The following is a 23,767-nucleotide window of genomic DNA, read 5'->3' as shown; positions in this document are numbered from 1 at the left end:
ATAGTCAAGGAGTATAAAGCACTGGTATAAGGCTTATTAACGTAGACAGGACGTAATGAATAGATGTGTGGCAGTTCGCAAAATAGGATTCTCGATTAATTGATTCAAACGACTCTGCTTGATTCAATTGGTTACTGAAATTTGACAGGCTAAGGTAGTAAAATGGTTTAAGGAATGTAGTATTTAATAAAAAGAGATTCACTTACATTAAAAAAGATGCATTTACATTGATTACAACGCCTTCAAATTTAATATTAAAAAATGTGGCATTAATTTCTTATCAAATAATGGGGGAATTTTGCTTGTACTACTATAAAACTGAAATATATCAACTGAAACTGAACCGCGACATAAAACTAAATCGTTACATAAAACTGATTTTTGTTTTTTACTAATAATGCTTTTTACATTAATGATGATCTATGAAAAACACGTAAACTTTTAAGGCTCTTTTCTACATGACCACTTTTCCATGTTTCTTTCTTTCTTTCTTTTTCGTCATTTTTAGAACGATATCTTTAATACTTTAAAAGTATAACAGTACGAAGTTTGGAAATTCATTATATATAGATTGTATTAGTTTGTTTTCACTAAGTGGCGACACATATTTTTTTTTTGATTTCTACAAGCAGTTAACTATAATTACGAAACGATATGAGTTATTAAATTAAAAGTTGTAACTCTTCCCATGAAAATGATCCGTCAGAAAATAATACTGAATGGAGAAAACAATTCTGACAAAATTACTTTCTCGAATGAAATTCTTGATAGAAAAAAAAGAGAAAAAATGTAATTCTTGTAATAAAACCAAAATAGACAGTATTTATACCATTCATTTGGTATTAAATAAATAATCCTGATAATAACTTAAATAACTAATAAATAACTTAATGTCGGCAGTAAAAAATTTAAAAATAAAGGAGGAACTCCTTCAAGATTGTTTAGTTTGTTCAATGCAGTTCTAAACTTTAAAGAGCACTTAGTTTGTCCGATGATGTTGAAATTCAGACTCAAGGTACATGATAGATATGTTCGTCATCTGGAATACGAGAAATCATCGTTGTTGGAATCTTCGAATTCAATTTCGACGATGACGAAATTATTCCCCTCCTAATCAGCTCATCTTGATGCCCTGGAATCTAATATATTCATATGAAAGCTGATTCCTTTCTTAACGACAGTAGCTCCTCACAACTATTCTATAGAGCGTAAAAATGCATTTTATCCTGATTTGCCCCTCTCTGTCACTTTAGTTTTTACAGTTCTGTTTTTTTATGGTTATTTTTTTATTTATGTTTTTCAAAGAAAGTTTAAACTCGTTAATTTCAAAGAAACCTTTAGCTTATAAACAACTAAGGACATCAAAATCTTAACCTTTCAGTTTTTTTAATTGCGTAATAAAATATTTTTAAACATAATTTGTACACTTATTAAGTCATAGAACAGCAGGAAAAAAATCAAGCTATCCCCAAACATTTTTAAATATGTTTCCGAACTGCGTTTCGGACCTAACACGACAATAAAATATCTAAAATACATTTATTTCAGTCTTTTCTTTTCTTTGAAAAGTAATTAAAATATTGAACAAACGATCTTAACTAATTTAGTGGTTAAAAAAATTCGAATGTTTGTTAAAAGCTGCGAATATCTCGTACATTGTACTTAATATAAATTGAATATGCGTAATCTTTAATGTAAAATATTTATTTATTTCAAATATAAAAATGTCTGACTTCCCATTAGAAAACCTTTCTATTTTGTTATAAAGAGTAACCAGAACGTTTTAAACACAATTTATAAAACTAATTATAGTATTAGTCAATAGAATAACAATAGTAGTCAATAAATAATAGTAGATAGAAGAAGAAATAAACATGAAGTAATTTTTTTCATTGACAATAATTCAAATAAGGAACGGTTTTCACCGCTTTCATGTTAGTTTTTTTAAATGTAAATATGTAAATCAATGCAATGCATGTAAATCTCTCTCTCTTGGCAACTTTTGATTGATATCCACATGAGCACAAGCTTTTTAAATAAAGATCTCATAAAGAAAAAATACAATTTCTGCAATAATAGATAAGTAATCCATATGTAAAAGAAAATGCTACGAAAATCGCAAAATATCACTTCCATTTGTAACAAATTTCGAACTAATAAAAATTCAAAAAAAAAAAATCTCATTAAAATTATAATACAAAATAGTTCAATTAGCACGTCAAGTCTGCTGTTGCATTTCAGCAGGTTACATTTCAAACAAACAAGGTATTTTTTTATACGAATATCGCCGATAATAATTATCGAGCTAATTCTCAAATGCTAATTTTTTCCTTCGATCTCTGCAAATTGTTCTGCAGCCCATTGTAATTTCAAATTTTTGAGTATTACAGTTTTTGAGCAACAAAACAAAATGTAAAGCAGGGTAAAAATTGAGAAAAAACTCTTAAAAGTATGCTTTTTTTATTTAGCGTCAAGTTTAACAGTTAATACATCTCGAGCTAATTATCGAATAGTAAATTTTTTTCCACTGTACTCTCTGTATATTCTGTCTATTTTTCTTCAATCCTTCGCAATTTCAAGTTTTTAATTATTAGAGTTTTGACGCAACAAAACAAAATTCAACACCCAAATCGGCGACTGTGGCCTAACGATTTTTTAATATAAAGAGATACATATCCTAAGTGATAGGATCTTAATTTTTTAATTAAATTTAATGAAAAAAGAGATATAATGAATGTTTCTATGTATTTGATAATGCAACATATTTGTAAAAAAATTTCTTTTTTCAGGTATTAATATTTCATTCAAAAACTACTTGCATCTTCTGAAACTTTCAATGTTTTTTAAAGAAATATGTAATTACTTACCAGCTATTAATCACTAATAAGTTTATCGCACCATGTAACAAGGACTGTTTTATAAGTCCTCCGTATGCAATTTTCAATCAATTTAAACTAATATCCTTTAACAGATTATCTATCATTACTGAAACATTTTAAATGACAGTCAAGAAGATGTCTGTGTTCAATATAAGCATAGAGAACGTAAATATAACTTTGGAAACTGAATCAGTTCACGACATCCACTTTAAAAATGGCACACATTATGTGAGTGACTTGTATGAAGTACCTTTACTGCTGATTATAATCTTATCTTGTTGTTACGGACTCATTTCTGTGTTAAGCGTAGTTGGTAATTTCTCAGTGATTGTCATAGTTGCTCTGAGCCGCCGCATGCAAAATGTCACAAACTATTTCATTGCAAACTTGGCTGTGGCAGACATGATCATTGGTATGTTTGTGATCCCATTCCATTTTCAGGCTGCACTGTTGCAAAGATGGGTCTTGCCCCCTTTTATGTGTGCTTTTTGCCCTTTTGTTCAAGTCCTGTCTGTAAACGTCAGTGTCTTCTCCCTGGCTGCGATTGCCCTGGACAGGTACAGGGCAGTGATGCATCCTCTAAAGGCAAAAACTACTAAGCTAAGGGCAAAATGGATAGTCCTATTCATCTGGATATTCAGTGCTCTAATCAGTGTTCCATATGCAGTTGCTCTAAGGGTTACCATGGTATTCGATTCGGATACTGGAACTGTTTCGAAACCTTTCTGCAACAATGTTGGCATCCCCGGGGAGACGTGGAAGATCTACAATCACATTCTAGTATTCCTTCAGTACATCGTGCCACTGTTTCTCATATCTTTAGTGTACATAGCAATTGGTTTGAAGCTCAAAGCAACAAAGATACCAGGGAATGGAGAAGAAGCAAGAGATTATGCTATTTTAAAAAACAGAAAGAAGGTAAGATTTTTCAAATTGTTTATTATCTTACAACACTTTTACATGCTTCATGTAACTTTTCAAATTCATTTAATAATCTACATATAAATTTCTCTTATGTGACGCCAGAAACTCATGTATTTTCTTATGTATTGGCAGCACTTCAGTTATTAATTATTTTTAGTGGTCTTAAGTAATAATTTAAGAACATTGTTAAAAAAAAATTTAAAAATTTAAATATTTATTTAGTTTCATTTCCTAGGTTGTTGTCGTAATAAGTGTATAATAGTTAGTTAGACGTTAAATATTTATTTAAAATAAGTTTGAGTTTTATAGATATGAAAAATTAGTAACGAAATAATTATTTAGATTTATTTTTGATCCATGCTAAAATAGCTGTAAAATTTTTTTAACATAAATGGTGCTGTATGCTCTTTCAAAAATTTATTGATGCCGGAGCTTATCTTTTCCGAGCAATATCGTAAATATACTCAACTTATGGCTTGAGACGTGCTTGAGGAAGTAGTATATTACGTAGAGGTATATAAGGATGAGGTTTGTTTAATCTTATCTCATGACAGAAATGGAGATAATTTTAATACTTCTACTGCTTACTGTGCTGAAATGTCCCAAACTCATACTTATGGTGATTTATTTGATTTAATGGCTGTCTGAGAGAATTTATATTAATATTAAAATTAAACACATAAAGAACTTTAATAATATCGTGAACGTCTCCTAAAAATAGTTAAAATTGAAATCAAAGTAATTTTGCTCGAGCAACAGCTAGACGGAAAATAAATTTAGTTAATATATTACTGAAAACGAAATAATGTGTTAGGGTAGGAGGAGAAGCTGAAGAATTAGAATATTTAAATTAAGTTGAGCTGTGAATTCGTCCAGGCTACTGTTATAGTTTTTATTTTGTGTAAGAGAATTTTGTAAAGATGACCAAGGTGGTTGCCAAAGACAGGTTATTAGCAGAAAATATGTTCGAAAATTGCAAAAGATTGTTTAAAAAATTGATAATTGTATGTATAATCGTTTTTTTTTCATGAAGTTTCGAGGCAGATGCGTTGTTTGTGAAAAACTAGACACCAATCATGATCTTATATTACTTACAAGAGTTCAATATTTAACAATTTTGGTGTGTCAACAGTCAGGTGGGTCAGTGATTTCGAACGAAGTCAAATAACGCGCTGTGATGGGATCAGTAATATTCGAACCTAATAAAATCACAAGCTCTACTTTGTTATTAATTTTGAAACTTGATAAACATATGTCCTAACTTTCTAGCAGAATGTACCAAACCGTTCATTTACTTGCAACTTCCTACATTTTTCTTTAATTGATTTTACAAACTTTTAACCATTTTTTTGAAATGCCAGTAATATTCCGTATGAAAGCGTATTTTAAGACTCAGTAGTCCTCACTTACGGAACTAATAGTTTTTTTAATTTATTTAATTATTTATTATTATTATTTCATTTTCGTTCGACTTAGAAGATAAAATGCTAAATAAAAAATACACAGCAAAAATTAACCATAAGTGCAAGTCCTTAGTAAAGTTTTTCCGTTGTTGTTTTATGATTACGTAGCAGTACAAATAATATAAACTTATTTATTCTGTGGAGTATTTAGTAAATTACTTATGCTCTTGATTTTCAAAAAAATAAATCATTCCGAACGATGTATTGATTGAAATGGTTTTAGACATTTTACTTTATTTATAAGTCTAATATCTCTATAATAAAATACTATAATAAAATTACTATAATAAAATAATATAATAAAATACTATAAAACTTACTACAATAAAATACTATAAAACTTACTATAATAAAATACTATAAAACTTACTATAATAAAATATACATTCTTAGGTAAGTTATATTAATCTGAAACTGTGATATTGCACCAGAGAAAATATTTTCATAATAAATGTCCTATTTCTCCTTGTAGTCTCCTATCGTTGACTAAGTTTACTGTGCACCAAGTGTTTATAAATTTAATACCCAATAGTTCTGTTATAAAATGCATAGTTTCTTTCTGTTGTATCTGTTTTAGGTGGTTTAAATATAGGCTATCGAAGCCAACGAGAAAAGAAATAAGACTTTGCATTTTTAACTAAAAACGAATAAATTTCACCTTCTTTCTTCATTCGTATAAAAATATTCTATGATTCCAGGAATATTAAATCTCAGTATATAAACTGGATTGTATTTGTAAAAAGTTTTACCTGAAATCTGATGAAAAAATAAATATTTCATTTCACAAAGCAGTATTTTTTGAGAAATATTTTTCTTGCTGGTTGATCTATTGATCTATTGAACTCCAACCATCGTATGTACGTAATTAAAGATCATATTAGAAAGATAGATTATTGCAGAGAAGTTTGTCTAATAAATTAATTTATAAGAATAATAGATTTAAAATATTAAATGAGGTGGAGATTAAAAAACGTGAGGTTTTCAGAACCATTTAAAACTAAAATGTTGGATTAAATGTTACAAGATGTGATGAAGCACAGAATCCATAGATTAGACCAGAGGATTTCGACTTCTAAAATGATGAAATAAAATAAAATAGTTCCTAGAGTCGATACAAGGGGAAATGATGGCGTCGGAAAAGCAAAAAGGGAAAAATTCAATCTCGCGAATGTAGTTACCAATGTAATACAAATGCAGTTACGAATGTAGTACCATTGTGATCATTCAAGAGCTGCATATGCTGAAACAAACGACATTTTTTTACTGTTGGTTGCAACAAACCAGAATTATTGTGCCTCACCTGCAACACTATTTGGTTTTTTTAAAGCAGCAATTTCTCTTATGATTCTACTAAAATCTTTTCGTGAACATAAGTCATTTTTCTCAGTAATCATTTTAATAAAATAACTTTTAAAATGAAAACTTCATTGTAATAACAAATTCTCTTGGTTACCATTGCAACTTCCTCGACAACTTTTTTTTTAAATTTCCATTTAATTAATGGTTGCTATGAAATCGCGTTAAATGTTTTTGGCGTAAGAGATTATTTACTAAGAATGTTTTACATTTTCTCATTTATTACTTTAAATGTATGTCTTGATGGAGAAGAATCTGACACAAAGCTTATAATAAAAGTAACTGTTTAATAATTAATACGTTTAGCCGCAAGCCTTTAACTTGGAATAATAATAAAAATGAAAAGTAAATGCACTTAGATTGAGAATAAAAAAATATTTCACTGAATATAACAATACCGATGTACTCACCTTAAGTTTTTCATTCCTAAATTGTTTATTTTTTTTAACTTAAATTATAATTTATACTTTGGGAATTTTGAGAATCAGGCAATTTCTAAAGAATAAGGATTGTGTTTTAGTTTTTTGCTTTCCATTTTAAGTTACAAGATTTTCGTTCACAGAATCAATGAATGTGCATATACATTTGTACAACTTTTTCTATTATGTAAGTAGCTTTATTAATTTATCTGTGTTTATTATGAAATAAATTCATTTAAATCAAAATTATTTTTGAGCCAGAATATAAACTTCTAAAACACTGTCTGATGAATTAGAAACCTTTGATTATTGGACCCCTTTAGCCCATATTAGTAAGAAAATCGATCCTACTAGCTTTTGGTGTGCGTTTTTGTCCTTAGTATATCATGCACTGGTGAAGCAGATTTTAAAATTATTCAGTGAGTGAAATAATCCCCAAGTCGGGATTAAAAAATAATGTAACCCTAAAACAGAACGACCAGATAATCAGAACATCTTTTTAAGAGTGGCAGTGTGCATGGTATAAAGGTAATAAAGGTTTTTTTTCTTTAAAAAAAAAGGTGCCGTTTATGAAAAAGCAAAATGCTCAGCACTTATTAGATCTTTGAACAACAATCTAATGTGTATAATAATTGTAAATTTGACAGAAGTGGAGATTACTAATGGATGTGCCTTCCCAACATGGTCTAAGCATTTTCTATTGGCTAAAATTTGAGCTTCGCATTTGCCAGAAAAAGTGTTAGCCTCCCGACTGTTATTCATTGAACCAAATTCAAATGCTTCTGGCACAATGTTTAATTGCATCATAGTCCATGAAGTATCGTCACTTTTGAAGTAAGAGCCTAGCATTGCAGGATGCACTTCATCTGCCGTTATGTTTGGATATTACATGGGTTTGCTTCACGTGCAAGAAACACCAGGGCCCCATTATCAGTCCAGGAGAACATTCTCGATATCATGATACTCGCACCAGATCCATGATCAGTACAAATAAGAGGGGGTGTCCCCTTGGCGTCATTCTAACCGATTAAGGTTTTCGTGATTTTGCTCTAGGTGTAACGCAAATGTGGTTTAGTTCCATCAAAAAGTCCACATCGAAGACAAATTTCTCCCAATATTTGATACTAGAATTTTCATGTCGTTTGGATCGGATACAAAATAATCGCTACGTAGTTGATTACTAGTTGTCATAAACTCAAAATTCGATCAGCTGTCCAACGACGGTGATAAGATAAATCAAAAACAAGAGGGGTTCATGGTTTCGTAAGGTTCGTGCTGAATTCATCGTCTCTCACCAGAGAAAACAAGGCGTAGTGTATTTCATCAACCCATATTAACTGTTTCCTGTCCTCAGATGTCCAGCGTCGTTTTTCCCAACTCCACTGTAAGCGAACTCTAGCATTTTGGACAGAAATGAGAGGATTTCTCTCGGGCAACTGACTACTCATTTCTCTCCTCTGCATATCTTCATCGAGGTGAAATCTCTTGGGCAGTACATTGTTTAAACGTTTTTGTCTGCTGAAACACAGTAGAGTCCCTCCTCCTGACTTGCAAGTCGGTAGAAATAAAGCCGGTGACAGTTTTTTGGGAATTATATTTGTAAAAAAGTTACATCTTCTAAGGAAATTGCTGTAATTTTTATTTCCAACTTTTGAAACCTTTAATATAGCTACTTTCTATAATCCAGCTAGTTCTGCTGTCTCCACAACCGCAACTCCTGTTAAGCAGACACCAACAAGAAAACCACTATCAAATGACAAAAGATCTGTCATCCTTCCTATGCAAAAGCGTTTATCGTTAAATGATTATTTGCACCTTACGTTTATGGACATTTGATGGAACTTTACCCAAGTCATACACAGGTGTTGCATACTTCGACAACCACTTAATAGAAAATCCACTTAATAGAAAATCATACATGTTTCTAATTCATTGGCTAGTGAGTTCATAACTTTATTAACTAATAATAATCAAAGAAACTGCCATTTCAAGTGATTCGATCATCGTTTCCCTTGCAGTTTCACTGACAGTAAAACACTGACTCGGATCGCCTCCCATTAGCTATGTGTGGTGATGGCAGTGGATTTCAAAAGCATAGTACAGTACAGAGTTACGGTGAAAAACCACGAATTTTCAGATTTTTATCAGATTAGTCGATAGCAGTTGTTTATTTACGTCACACTAGAGCTGCACAATGGGCTGATTGTGATGGTCTGGAAAATATCCCTGAAGATGATCCGAAGACATACCATCACGTGGGAGGAGCTCGCGTTGATAGCATGACGACCGGCGCACGAAGCTGAGTACTTTACGGTAGAACAGTTTAACTGGGTTCGAAACCACACACCCTTGGTCCCTTTGTAGCCTGATTAAAGTGGTCACCCACCTGTACACTGATTGCAGCCAGTGATACTTGAAGTCAGTGTTCTATTGCGAACCGTGCATTACGATCTGTCCACTATGGGACAAACCATCAGTCTGTCAGTCGATATGTTTTTTAGGTTAGTTTTAAATAACGTAAAAATCAAAACTTCTTTTCACTGTTTTTCATTTTTAAGAGTAACAATTCAAAATTAACAGCATATGTAACTGAGTAAAATATAGATACAATCGAAAAGCGCAGCCTGATAAAATATAGATATAAACAAAATATATAGCTGAATAATATATAGCTGCAAATAAAAAAATATGATTGGATTAAATATAGCTAAGATACAAATTTTATAAAACTAGATAAAATACGGAAATAAACAATCGATATGATCAAAATATTTATTTCAGCAAATATTTTAATTTCCATTCAATGAGTCAAGAAGCGCAACACTATACAAATAAACTTATTTATTTATTATTTTGCTTGCATGTTAACGGTCCCATACTGCGCTTCGCGAAATTCTGAAAATAAGATATGAGTGACGCATAAACCGATATTTCAGTTAACCTTACACGATAAACATAAAAATAATTTTATCAAAACAAGCAGTACGAATAAGATTTATTAAGTTTTGAGAAGACGCGCAGCAAAAAGGAAAAAATGTATGTCATCCAAAGAATGTTTTACCGGTCTTCCTTTAAGCCGCAAGGAAGAAAGAGAAGAATTTTTAATTTCGTATTGCTTTGATGCAAATAACTTCTGTATTAAATGGAAGAACGTTGTCAGGTAAATTTATTTTTAGATTTTTTCATTTTTTGCTCAAACATGTTACACGTTTCACGTGTATACTTTACAACAACTTTTAAAAGCATAATTAAGGAGATTACGCTTTCATTAAGAAGGTTAAAATTATGTTCTTTAATGAATTTTTAACTTCTAGACATGCCGATGTTTGATGTTAACTTAGAACAGTTACATGAAACATAAAGTTATGTAGTTATTTACATTATTGAACTCCAGCCCATCAACAATTGTAATTAAAATTGGTATAAATTAAATATAGTGAGTTTTTTTAACAAAAGTTATCAGTATTTAAATAGTTATTTTTGCAACAATTGTTCTATCTTAACCTGAAAAAAAAACTTCATATTTAACAAACGAACGATTTTCAAATTGGAATACCATATTGAAGAATGAATTTATAGAATTATAATTTATAAATTTAAGAATTTATATTAGCTAGCAATGGATCAACTTTTAATATGGTTAATACCATGAAATATTTCTTAATTAATAAATAATTCTGAATTAACAATAAATTAAAAAGTAAATACTTGTAGATATCTAACCTTTAAGAATTACCAAAGTTACAATAGTCCAGTTAGGTCAGTTTCAAATGGTTTTGTTTGGCTTAGCACTTTCTATCGCTAAATTTAGCGATCTATAGAAATTGAAAATATTTTAAAATATTTATTCAATATAGTAATTATGGGTAATACGAGGCCTGTCTAAAAAGTATCCGACCTTTGTCCAGAAAAAATATCTCGAATACCTGACGGAGTTGGAACCATAATCCCCTTCAAAGTATGCCCATTGGGCTTGCACACACTTAGTCCACCGATCTTTCCACTGCTTGAAACATCTCTGGAAGTCGTTTTTTGGAATGGTGTTCAGCTCCGTCGTCGCGTTCAGCATTATCTCTTCACTACTCTCAAAACGGGATCCTTTCAGTGGCGTCTTCAATTTTGGAAACAACCAGAAGTTGCAAGGAGCTAGGTCTGGAGAGTAGGGAGATTGGCGAACTATTGTAATTCCATGTTTGGCTAAGAAAGTGAGGATCAATTGGATGAATGTGCAGGCTCGTTGGTACGAATTTCGCTGCCACTCGTTTCATGTTCAAATCTTCATGCGAAATCGCATGTGCGGAATCTTTACTCACTCCAACCTCTTCTGCAATCTCCCACACTGTCAAACGACGATCTGCCATCCCCAAATTTCGCAACCTCTCAACATTAGCTGCACTCCGAGTTGTTTGGGGCCTGCCACAAATCTGTTCACTCTCCTCTGATGTGCGACCATCTTCGTCACCACTCCTTAATTTGTGTTACACCCATCGCTTCTTCTCCGCACACCTGCTGAATCTTACGAATCGTGTGGCTTTGAGAATCACCAAGCTTTTGACAGAATTTGATGCAGTATCTTTGCTCAAGTCGTTCAGCAATCTTGCGAGAAAACTGAATCCGACGAACACTACGAACAGCACCTTACTTGGCGACTACCAGCCAGCGACTTGCTCAAGCTAACGCGGAGAAAAAATTCAAGCCTGTGCATTAAGGTTCCTCCTTCCACCGGGGACAGTGGCGCTGCCTTAGAATCACTACTTTGAGCAAGAAAAATTAAGGTCGGATACTTTTTAGACAGACCTCGTATCTTTACTATATTATTAGCCACCTGCAGTGACCAGCTGGTCCACCTACACGAATTAACCGATCCACGCTTCATTGCTTCTTACTGCTGCTTTTGGTAGCATTGCTCTGCATCTTCAGCATTAGTATTTTAAGCGCAAATCAGATTATTCGAAATATTTTTCGGACTCACCTGCAGTGTTCACTTGGTCCCCCTAATCAAACTAATTACTTCGAGATTCCACATCATCTTCCATTTGCATTAATTCCTCTCTTTTTACTGACACAAAAGCTACAAAAAGAATATACTGAGGCAAACACATTTTGGCAATTCGTAGAAGCATGTTTTTTAGTGTAACTGTGAATAAGTCTAATTACTCTAACAGTTGCAGAGTATCGAAATGGAGCCTTTTTAGTTTTTCTTTATTTGTTTCATAAAAGTTTGGAGTCTTAAAGGCCCTAGTCGAAGCAAAATGTATTAGCTATTTTTCAAGTTTTTTTGCACTGATATGTGCTGAAATTTTAAAAGCTTAAGTAGCAAAATTTAGATAACATTATAAATATAGTTAAAAACGTAACATTATAAATATAGTTACTGCTATAATTAAACTGTTGTTGTTCCCCTACACATTGAAACACTTTTTATAAGTTTAGCAAGCGGCTGAATGTTACAACATTTCTATTTAAGATACTTATAACTACTTGTGTTCTTGTTATTTATAATGACACTTGCTAAATGTACCAGCAAGCCTTCTTGGTAAAACCAAGTGAATTTAAGGCAGAGAGTGCGGCTGTTGTTTTTCAATTGCGCCATCTATGGACGAGAAAACGACTTCAGCCATACATACTCGTCACAGCCCGTTTAAAGGGCGGACCCAATCATACATCCATTCATTCATCCACAGATCGTAATTTTGACCTGAACGAGGGAGCAATCAATCTCCAATTCAGTACCCCCAGAGGTATTATTTGTAATGGGAACAAGGGGGACTTTGTCACGCGGCAGATTTAACATGCACTAGTCTTAGTCTTTTGCCGGCAAGGATCGAACTTACGACCTCTTAAACATTAGCCCAACGCAATACTAACCAGGCTATCCAGGCCCCGTAATTTATTTATACTGTAATAATATAAATATGGCTTATCGTTTCAATTCTAAAATTTAGTTAATAAAATAAAATTACGAACTGAAATTTTGCTAACCTCTGCAAACGACTAAGTCATCACCAAGGCACACGGCCCTAAAAATGTCAGTCATTCCAAGTAAAATGATAATAACATACTTCGTCTTTTCCTCTTAAGCCTTTACTCATCTGATTTCGAGAGGAGAAGAGGGGTATAAATAAGCGAATTAAATAATATATTTATATATAAAACTTTCTTGTACATAGAATGCATAACAACTATTGTAAGTAATTTTTGTCAAGCATAGCAAATTGATACACAATCAACAAAATAAATATTTATTTCGGATTACTTTTCGATGCCTTTGCTACAAATTTATACTCAAATTCTCTTCGGAAGCGTTTCATATGCGGCGCATATCATTCCTGAAAATATTTCCGATCGAAGTTGGATGATACGTGCTTTAAATTTCGATTCCGAAAAAAGATTTCATGTCGACAAATTTCTTGTGTCTATTTTCGTAGGATTTTTACTACGTTTTATTAACTTGCTTTCGTGGTAATAACTATGGAATTTTTTAAATAGAAATGACCACCTCTTTCCGACAAGCTAGATTTCTCAAATTTTAACAGTTGCTCCATATAAGATGATAATGCTGATTTCAATCGTTTTCTGAGTGATTCAGCTATAATTTGCTGGCATAGGTTGATAAGTGAAGTGAGCAGGGGAAATTACACTGTAAAAAATCAGGTATAAAGTACCGGCACTTTGGGTGCATCATCCGTTAAACCCATTTTTACTGTAAAATGTAATTTTTGTAATTACCGTACTCTAAATTTTACAGTAATAATTATTTAAATAAAGAGATTCGATGGTTTTACGGTAATAATTATTGTATAAATTACAGTATACCAGATTTGTTTGTTCCGTAACATTCTGTGAAAAGAGATTTTACGGTAACCCTGAGTGCTGATACTTTCTACCATAATATGACCAGGAATGTTTTACTGATTACCTTTAATTAAGTACAAGAAAGAACCTCCTTCGTCCCGATAAATAAAGACGTTATTTGCAGTCGCTCGACATCATTTGCAGTCGTAGTAGCTTCCGCTACACGGAAATAGTAGAGATCTTCACGAAACGAGTACGAGCAGACGGAATCAGTTCTTAAGCTAAAGTTTGAGGGTGATATTGTGTTCCTCTTACTGTTAATTTTTTCCACCTGCGAATTAAAATTTTGTTTCTCGCTTAAAATATTAGCAACGAAAGCTTACCTCATGCTTCAACCGGTGAATGCTACAAGCAGCCATAAGTTTTTAAGTGATTTTGTGTGCTTTAAACATGGTGAGATGAGTGTTGAAGACCATACTCGCTTTCAGTGCCTTTCATCATCGTGAAACGATGAAATCGTTGAAGCATTTCGCCAAAAATCAACAAGGATTATCGTTTCACTTTCTACTACGTTTCTGAAGGGACAGGGGTGAGCTGGAGCTCGTGACAGAGTGGTTTGACTGAGGATTTGCAAATGGGTTGCTCGCTCAAACACAGCCTTAATAGTGAGCCATCATTTAGCAACTCATGGATGACCTGTCAATCCCCACTCTCTGCCAGTGCCAGGTCTGGCTCCTAGTGACGTTTTCCTGTTTTCGAGAAGGAAAAATATCTAAAAAAAAGCGCTTTTATGATGTGGAGATGGTAAAAACAGCTTCGGCACTGAACGATATCGAAACTTTAAAGCTCCAAAGATGGTTCAAATAAGGGGAAAAAGACAAGACTTGTGCTTCAGAGCAATATAGAATACTTTGACTGAATAAATTTTGTAAAAATGTCGATAAATTAACTTTTTATAAAAACTTCTGATTTTTTTCAGCTCTCACTTTTTATAAAAAGACAGAAAAATGTTTCCGAAAACAACCCTTGTTACCTCTTACTCTAACAGCTCTATTGATCTGGAATTGATTTATTTCATTTACCGTAAAAAAATTAAAAAAATACAGTAAATCGAGATAGCAATATCAAAAATTTAAATTAATTCAAGTCAGAAATAACTTTTATTTTTTTAAAAATACTGAAAATTCAAATTATTTGTTTATACACGCGTGCTTAGTTTCATTCGATTCTACAAAAAGATATAGAGTGGCAGATATATAGTTTCTCTGAATAATTTTTAATCGAATGATTGAATTTCCACACCCTAGAACAAAAGAACACAACACAATCTTAATTGTTTGAGGATCTTTGCCCTAAATATGCTATTTATTAAGCGTTGACGATATTGTCAGTTACAGAATCAGATTTAACACAGATACTTTTTTCAAATAAATTAGCATTCTTCATTTCGAACAATTGGCCAACAAAATATGTGAAAATATTGGTATTTTTAAATGCTACTACGCAGGCTATAACTTAACAGGCTAGAAAGTTAGATAATTATTACTATTTAAAAAAGTATTGATTTGAAATAAATTTAGAAGCGTAAATAAAAATAATTGTACAGAATCTTGAGACATAGTTTAAGTAAAAAAAGTAAAACAAAAAAATAAAATCACACTATTTTAATAAAACTATCACATTTTAACAATATGTTGTAGGTTTGCGGAAAATACACTCATGGGCAAGAAAATTAGCCCACCAAGACGGAGTCGTCAAAATGAAACGAAGTTTTACATACGTAATGACTACTTTGATATAAGTAAATGATTAGAAAAATCAAAGATTATCGTTTTTCTTTGATTTTCTAATCATTTACTTATATCAAAGTAGTCATTACGTATGTAAAACTTCGTTTCATTTCGACGACTACTTCTTGGTGCGCTAATTGTTTATGTCCATGAGTGTAATTTTAACTTAACCTATTAAAATTTCAAAAACGTTGCACAATAGAATGGTTTAAATTATCAGTTTATATGGTTCCATTTTAAACTTATTTTTATGAGTAATGAAGAAATTTATTGATAAACAAATTGAATTCATGATAAAAAGTAACTAAACGTAAAGAATTCTATAAGTAAAACATATCCATTTGAAAATGGACTACGAATAAATAAACTTCAACAGCGTTTTACCGCTTTCTCTAGGTTGCCAGCCGATTTATATTGCTCATATATTCACGTTTCTCATTATTTATCCTTTTCAACTAAATTACTTTCAAGGAGCAATAATATACCAATAAGACAGAAAGCAGAAATGACTTATGGTAGTATATTTCCTGTGCAGGTACCGTACGAAAAAGATTCATAATGCCCCAAAGACACGAAACGAAAATGAATAATATATAAGATACTATAAGGTAATGAAAAAGTAAGGTAAGATTTATAAGTATTCTGTAGCAAATGTTTACGTCCCCAAGGTTTCCTGTTAAAGATAATAAAGTTTAAGAAAGATCTGGGGACTGCCAAACAGCTAGGAACTCGCAGTGGATAATTCTTCTTAAAGAAAAAATATCTAAATAAACACAGATATTATAGTTATTTTTAACAACCTCGGAAGAAAGCACTAAATTAAGTGATCAAACTTTTAACGAGATTAAAATACATATAGTATAAAATAGTAGAAAGCATAAAATGGTAGAAAATTACGTAAATTACAAAGAGATTAGCTGTAAATAATATAAAACCGTTTCACCACTACTTAACAACATTAGCACAGAGACGAGAATTATTGTTTTTCAGCTAGTTTAGTTTTAAATTTAGACTACGACATAACAATTATTATTTGTTAAGGTTTTATTCCTCTTTTTTAAAATATACATAAATTATGAATATGAATATCTATAATTTTTTAGTTCTAGAATGTTCCAAAGAATTTTTAACCACAGCTTAAAATATATTCTCATATGTGAGTCAAAAGAAGTGACAAGAGCCATGAATTCAATATTCCAATTAAAAGAATATTTTCTGAAGTTTATGGATAAAAATTCGTGAAATATTCTCATAAAGAAATACCAAAAGTTCCCTATTGGCTATATGGTGTCACGTGTTAATGGGAATCGAGATAGATGACGTTTGATTACATTGAAGAAAATCTCTTGACCAATTCCCTTTCAGAAACCCTTGATAAAAAGTGAGGACATCCCGAAAATGCGTGATTTTAAAATAATGTAATTGCGTCTGGAACTGTCACTGAATCCTAACACCATGATTGGGAAAGTATTTCATAAAAAAATTTGCTTTAATTTCGCATTTTAATATACTGTCTGCATTAGTTAATTAGTTTCTTTTTACTTATATATTTAGTTAATATGTTTAAGATTTAACTTTCGAACACCGAAGAGTGAGTCTTATTGCGCAAAAATCCGATTATCAGATCAAATATTATTTCGTTTATTTATTTGGTGCACTGTACTGGTGTATTATTTAAATTTTTAAAATGCTCAAATCAACAGTTCGAAGAAATCTTTCAATTATTCTTTAAAAAATTATTTCTTTCTTTAGATGCCTCTGTTTTCGTAAATTTAGTGATAATTCTTAATGATGTTCCGAAAAAAATATTAAATGTAAATTTAATTGCCAGTGGCTTAAATGTATTAATGAAATTATTTAAATGACCATCTTTACAATCTTTGATGATTTATTTTACTATATACAAGTAACTTAAAATATTAAAAAAAAACTACTTCATAATTCACATTCTTAATAGCGAATTTGAAATCTACGTCACCTGTGCCGTTCCAATTAAGTTTATATATATAAATACAATATACTTAATAAGATCTTACGGAACATATTCAGCAAACTTGTTAAAAAATACCTGTTCTGTTTCAAAACCTGTTACTTAAACTGAGATCTAAAATCTGTTAAAAATAATTGTGATAAAAATTATTTTCAATAAAAAAATTAAATATTGTTTTTCCACCTTATTTTAGGTTATACATATGATGTTTATAGTTGTGACGTTGTTCGCTGTGTGTTGGTTGCCTCTTCAACTTTATAATGCATTTCAGGAAATTATGCCTGAGATAAACAGGTATGTAAGAAGTATTGTTTTTTTAAATCTTCTCTTACAAAGTAATGATAAGCGTGACCTCTAGAATAATAAATGATAGAATAATAAATTCTTCCCATGACCGAACTTGTTTATTGCTCCCCCTTTCGTGCACTCTGAGAAACAAAATTTTCCCTTTTGACGATTCAGCAATACTTGAGCTATGTTTCGTTAAGTTTCAGAATAATTTCGTTACGAAATCACGTGATTTAGGACGAAACGCATTTTCTCAAATGTAAGACGAAAATGTTTCAACTCGAAACCTCATCGTAATACATTGTGGGAGATTAGTTTTAATAACGAAACTATAATGAAGACGAGACCATAAAAACTAAAGTGACCAAGCAAGCCGTCTAGACTGTTTGGTGGTCAAGAAGTTGGTCTCATACCAGGAAGTTCCCGGGATCGAATCCCACATTGGGCTTGTGAGTAATTTATGTATCTGCTCTGTCTGTTCTTTTTATGTTCTTACGGCGACATTCATATACCTATGTGGTGCCCACGATAAAGTGATTATTCGAAAATGTACGCCCTTTAGGCACTACAAGTTTTTTTAATATTTTTTATAAGAAATAGATTGACAAAATAAGTAACTTTAACGAAATTTGTTTCCTCGACGATGTGACAATAGTTATGTCGTCACTTGGACAAAAAATTTGCAATGAGCATACACCAAGAAACGGTTTCGTCAAAAAAGAATAAAATTTCGTGATATTTGAGAATTCATTTTTTTAAAGTGTATACCACGATTTCTCACATTCTGAAAGAGTTTTTGATTTTCTGCAGTAAAATACAAATTTGCGATCAAAATTTGATATATTTCTTTTTTTCATTTTTGATAAGGGTACGAGACACCCTGTAAAATCATGGAATTGTGATTTTGCTTTGTTTCTATTTTTAAACAGTATTTAATATAAGAAAGTTTAGATTTATTTTAATTTTCTCTTTAGATATTTCTATCATTTCTCACATTATTGTTACATGAAAAGAAGGGCCTAACGTGTGGAATATTCTTCATCATAACTAAATTTACCCCATTATATTAAATTATGAAATGTTTTCTGTCATCCCGTCGGATATTAAATTATTTGTTAAAACTTCCTTCTTTCTTTCTTTCTTTGGATATTATAATCAAAGTTTCCTTTTCATTATTTTTAAAAGAACTGTTCTGTTCTTGGCATTTTATATTATTTGTAACTAGTGGGCTGCGTCCCTTGCTCGCTAACGCTCGCCAACCCCCGAAAATTGCTACTCAATCTTATATGGTTTGCATCGCAAACAATGGTTTGCCTCGCTACTAACTTAGGTACATTGCAAATGCACAAAATTCTAAGAATTCAAAACAATCATTCAAATCCATATAAAAACTTTTCTTTTTTTTTAAAAGTTACATCTTTTTAGTAAATACTAATTCATTAAAATAAATTTGAATTCAAATAAATGACATGTGATTCGTTAAACCTATTAGAAATGTGCTATAGTATAATTCGTGATATAAATCAAAAATCGTCAAATAAATTCGTAATATATAAATTCGTGAAAAAAAGCGCTTGTGACAAAATACTAAAATAGACACACACATCTATCGACAAAGACTATTCACTTCTGCCTAGCTTAATAGTATGAGATTGCCACAGCTTATGCTTTCTGGTTATTTCAGTTTCCGTTTTTAAAAGCGCTATATGTTGAACCACCTCAGCTAGATTTGGCATGTGACATTTTTAGCGGTAATCATTGGTCGATTTTCTAGCGTTGCCATTCGGAGAGTTATAATGAGGCTTTTTTTGTCGCCGTGTAAGAGAAATAGTAACGTAAACAAAACAAAGCAAACGTTGCCACCGGCGGAAAAGAAATACAGTCAAAATTTGGGAGCCACGTAAGAGAATTATATATATTAGATTAATTCTTGATTGCAAGCTCATTTCATTTAATGCCTCCAAGGACATTCTCAGTTGGGTATTAAGTAACTAAGGATAAGAAAAATAATGCATATAAATGAAAGGATACTGTTTCATTTCTATTTCTGATTAGCTTTTCTAATTAATAAAATGCTATTTTCTATTTTCTTACTCAATACCTCTAAAGATGTTTCAAATCTAAACCAAACTTTTTTTAAAAAAAAATATTAATTTGTATCATTGTTTTAATTAAATAAAATAAATTATTTTACTTCTAATACCAAATTTAATGCAACAAACATAAAATTTTAAACTAATTTTTTAATCAATACCTACTTATCAGTAAACATATTTTTGAATGGAGAGTTCGAACTCAATAGCTCGACTCTTTCTATTATATAAATTTCAAACTACAGACAGTTTCACTTTAAAAAATGTTCAAACAGTTTTGTTTTAATATATCTGTTTGATCATGATTTAGGTACAGATACATCAATGTTATATGGTTTTGCTGTCACTGGTTGGCTATGAGTAACTCCTGTTATAATCCTTTTATCTATGCGATTTATAACGTGAGTAATTTTAATCACTAATAAATATCTTGCCTATCTGTTTATATATTTTATGCATGTTTTCTATGGATGCAAAATTAAGTGTTATGAAAATGCAAATTATTAAGAAATATGAAGTAAATAAAAAAATCACTAAGAATTACTCGATCACAATTTTTACAGTGATCGGCATTATAATGTAAAATATTACGATTTTTATTAGTTTTGCAAACTTTTGATTCAAGCTATTTGGTAAGTACTTTTAAATTACTTAAGACAATTCTTCGAACCGTAAAATATTTCTTTATTTTGTAATTTACTTATATAAATGAGTCTTAGAATGATGTAACTTACTTTGGGTCATAAGCAATATAGAAAATGCGTTTCAACATAGGGTTGATAGCATTTTTCTCATACGTAGCTTGAATTTGAACGTTTGTTTTCGTCTAAAGAGTCTTTAGAAAAGGTTCACCAATACGCTCCTGGTTCTGATCAAGGAACAAGCATAGCCTTAGTTTGCGATTTACATATTGCGCAATATCGCTGTTCACATGGATTGAAGATCTTTTCTTTTTGTCAAGAGAATATTCAACATATGGGTTCAAGAAGGGCATACGAAACGTTGTACAGTGGACCACGTGCTCTAACAGACAAGACGGCGAGCATCTTGCCGCAGGGCAACAAGGGACCTCCCAGGCAATGAGTTGAGAACTGACGTTGTTTACAAGTCAACAAATTTCGGATTTAAAAGTTCGAAGACGTAGATAGTGGCACAGACTGTTACATATGTGCTTTGTTATCTTTGAATTAGTGTCCGAGACAAGAGTGCTTTCAGTGGAGAGATCAAAGTCAAAGTCGGGCGCATGAATAGAAATGAGTTGTTAATAAATATAAGTCTGTGCAGAACTACAAAATGACCACACGCGTGTTTATAGTGGTATCTCTGGAGAAAGCGATTTGCCAACTTGCATACAGTTTCTGCATCGTCATACTGGCACATAACCTGGTTTGATGTTAAATAGAGCTATTATATCCATGCCACATAGATCCCTTATACAAAATTGTAGTCTTATATAAAGATAAAGAAAAAACAATAAACAGTTTAACTTAATATGAAATTTCTGTCGGGCCCTTAGCAGTTCTGGACCTGGGGACAGCTATCCCTTTCCTCTCTTAACCAATTGAACGATCTTGACCACATCGCACAAAAATTACTTTCATAATCTTTTTGAATTGTTTTTAAAATCGAAATGTCTGCTAGTTTCTCACTGAAATTCCAGTAGTTCTGATTTCCTCAGAGAGTCAACAGGTGTGCCCGGTTTTTCCATATTAGTTCGTTTGACTTTTTTCTGAAAAAAAAATTCATTTACTAAAAAATAGCATAGTTACGACTTTTTAAGGATGATATATTGTATACAACCAAACAATGAAGTTTCAAGGTCAAACAGCTAAGCTCCAACAAGTCTTCGAATCTCAGCTTCCCGGTATTGCACCACCTTCTCCTAAATATTTCAGGACCTCATTATCAGATACTTAGGTTCTCATAATCAGATTCCTTAAACCATGATGTTATCTTAATCGTTTAAGGTCCTAACTTTAAGCATGCGAATTAATTAAGGCAAATATTTTAATTTAAGTTGCATACGTGAAAATCCAATTAATATAAAAAAAAGGGTTTTTAAGAAGTTCCAAATTTTTATTTTCCGCACTGTACGAATACTTTATACATATTTTATACTTGATATACTATAGATTATGAAATTATTTGGCTCTTTTTTAGGAAAAGTTCAACTCTGAATTTCGGAATAGATTGGGACGCTGCATCAATATATTTCGCGAACCTCAACAAAATGTTACCTCTATTACAGACACATTCTCTTCCAGATATGCTTAAATGAGCTTCCCTAAATTTCACGAATATCATTTGTAAATTAATTTTTTTTATTAATTCTGCTTTTATGAATGCATGTATACATGGATGTATGTTAATAAATGTATGTATACTATTGTTGTTATATGTAATGTTGACTATTGATAAAATGTATGACAGTCCTAAAAATGTGAAATAATAAATCCTTTAACTGTGTAGCATTGAATTCTTTATATATATGTAGCTTCTGCTTACACACACACACAAATAAATATATATGTTACGGCCAAAGCTCGAAGTCGGCCAATTCGCGATCTGGTCGGCCAGATTGCGAATTAGCCAAGAACGCTGTAAATTGACTGGCCAAAGTCTGAAATTTTTTTATTTCGGAAATTGGCCGGCCAGATCGCGAAGTGGCCGCGATGTTCCGGTCAATGTCCAATATTTTCTTGATTTCATTTGAGACAAAGTAAAAAATTAAATTTTTTAAATTTTAAAACTTGTCTATTTATTTATATTTTTAAATTAGAAGATATATTTATTCTTTTAAATTAAAAAAGAAAGCAAAAGGGCAAACAAATAAATAGACAATTTAATAATGATTATTAAATTAATGATTATTCAATAGACAATTTAAAAACTTCTATTCCTGATATTTTTAAATTAGAAGATTTATAAGAATTATTTATATTATTATAGAAGGCTGTTAGAGTAAAATATTCACTGATCGTTTCAATTATTTCGCACTTTGGCCGGAACATCGTGGCCAATTCGCAATCTGGCCAGCCAGTTCCCGAAATGAAGAATATTTCGGAGAATATTATATATGAAGAATATATGAATATATGAAGAATATTTCCCGAAATGAAGAATATATATATATATATATATATATATATATATATATATATATATATATATATATATATATATATATATATATATATATATATATATATATATATATATATATATATATATATATATATATATATATATATATGTATATATATATATATATAATTCAGTGTGCCAATTTAAGTGGTGATGGATATTCAGGTGGTTAGGAGTTTGTATTTGTATGGTGTATAGTTGAAGATAATAATGCAAACAGAAGATGATGAAAATAATACTTGAACCGGATCAGAACTAATAAAAAGCTTTTATTTAACATATTTGCAGAGCTCGAGATACCAAATATAAATATTATCCATAAGAATTTCAGTTGAATCAATTTTGCATAATAATATTAATAAGGACAAGCCATGGGAGACAAATCCCCCACCACCTGCTTAATCAAAAGCTCAATTAAAAAGTACATGTAATTTGTTCCCAACCGACGCAGAAGCATGGGTAGGAGATCCAAAATTGGCGAATTATCAAAATATAACATAGCCAAAACAAAGCCAACCAGCATATCTATATTGGGTTTGAAAGAATATCTTGGCGATTACGAGTCACCAATAAATTTATGAGAATTATTACATCCATGCAATTGAAAAATATTTTCGGTTAGAAAC

The 23,767-nt window shown here is 31.3% G+C and overlaps 1 protein-coding gene across 1 annotated transcript in view; it reads left to right on the top strand.

The window, feature by feature from the left end:
• Window positions 1–22,465, top strand: part of LOC147807780 (prolactin-releasing peptide receptor-like) — a 28,103-nt gene extending 5,638 nt beyond the window's left edge. Inside the window, exons 2-5 of the mRNA XM_071178833.2 lie at window positions 3,321–3,797; window positions 17,810–17,910; window positions 20,308–20,398; window positions 22,158–22,465. Of these exons, the coding sequence (XP_071034934.2) occupies window positions 3,357–3,797; window positions 17,810–17,910; window positions 20,308–20,398; window positions 22,158–22,271 (747 nt within the window). The 5' untranslated portion in view covers window positions 3,321–3,356 and the 3' untranslated portion in view covers window positions 22,272–22,465. The remainder of the gene's footprint in view (window positions 1–3,320; window positions 3,798–17,809; window positions 17,911–20,307; window positions 20,399–22,157) is intronic.
• Window positions 22,466–23,767: the final 1,302 nt, after the last annotated feature.

Source organism: Parasteatoda tepidariorum, chromosome 6, assembly GCF_982258835.1.
Source record: "Parasteatoda tepidariorum strain Cologne lab strain chromosome 6, Ptep-v5.0, whole genome shotgun sequence".
NCBI lineage: Eukaryota > Metazoa > Arthropoda > Arachnida > Araneae > Theridiidae > Parasteatoda > Parasteatoda tepidariorum.
Note: the sequence above shows the minus strand (reverse complement) of the source record. Positions and strands in the feature narration are given on the sequence as shown.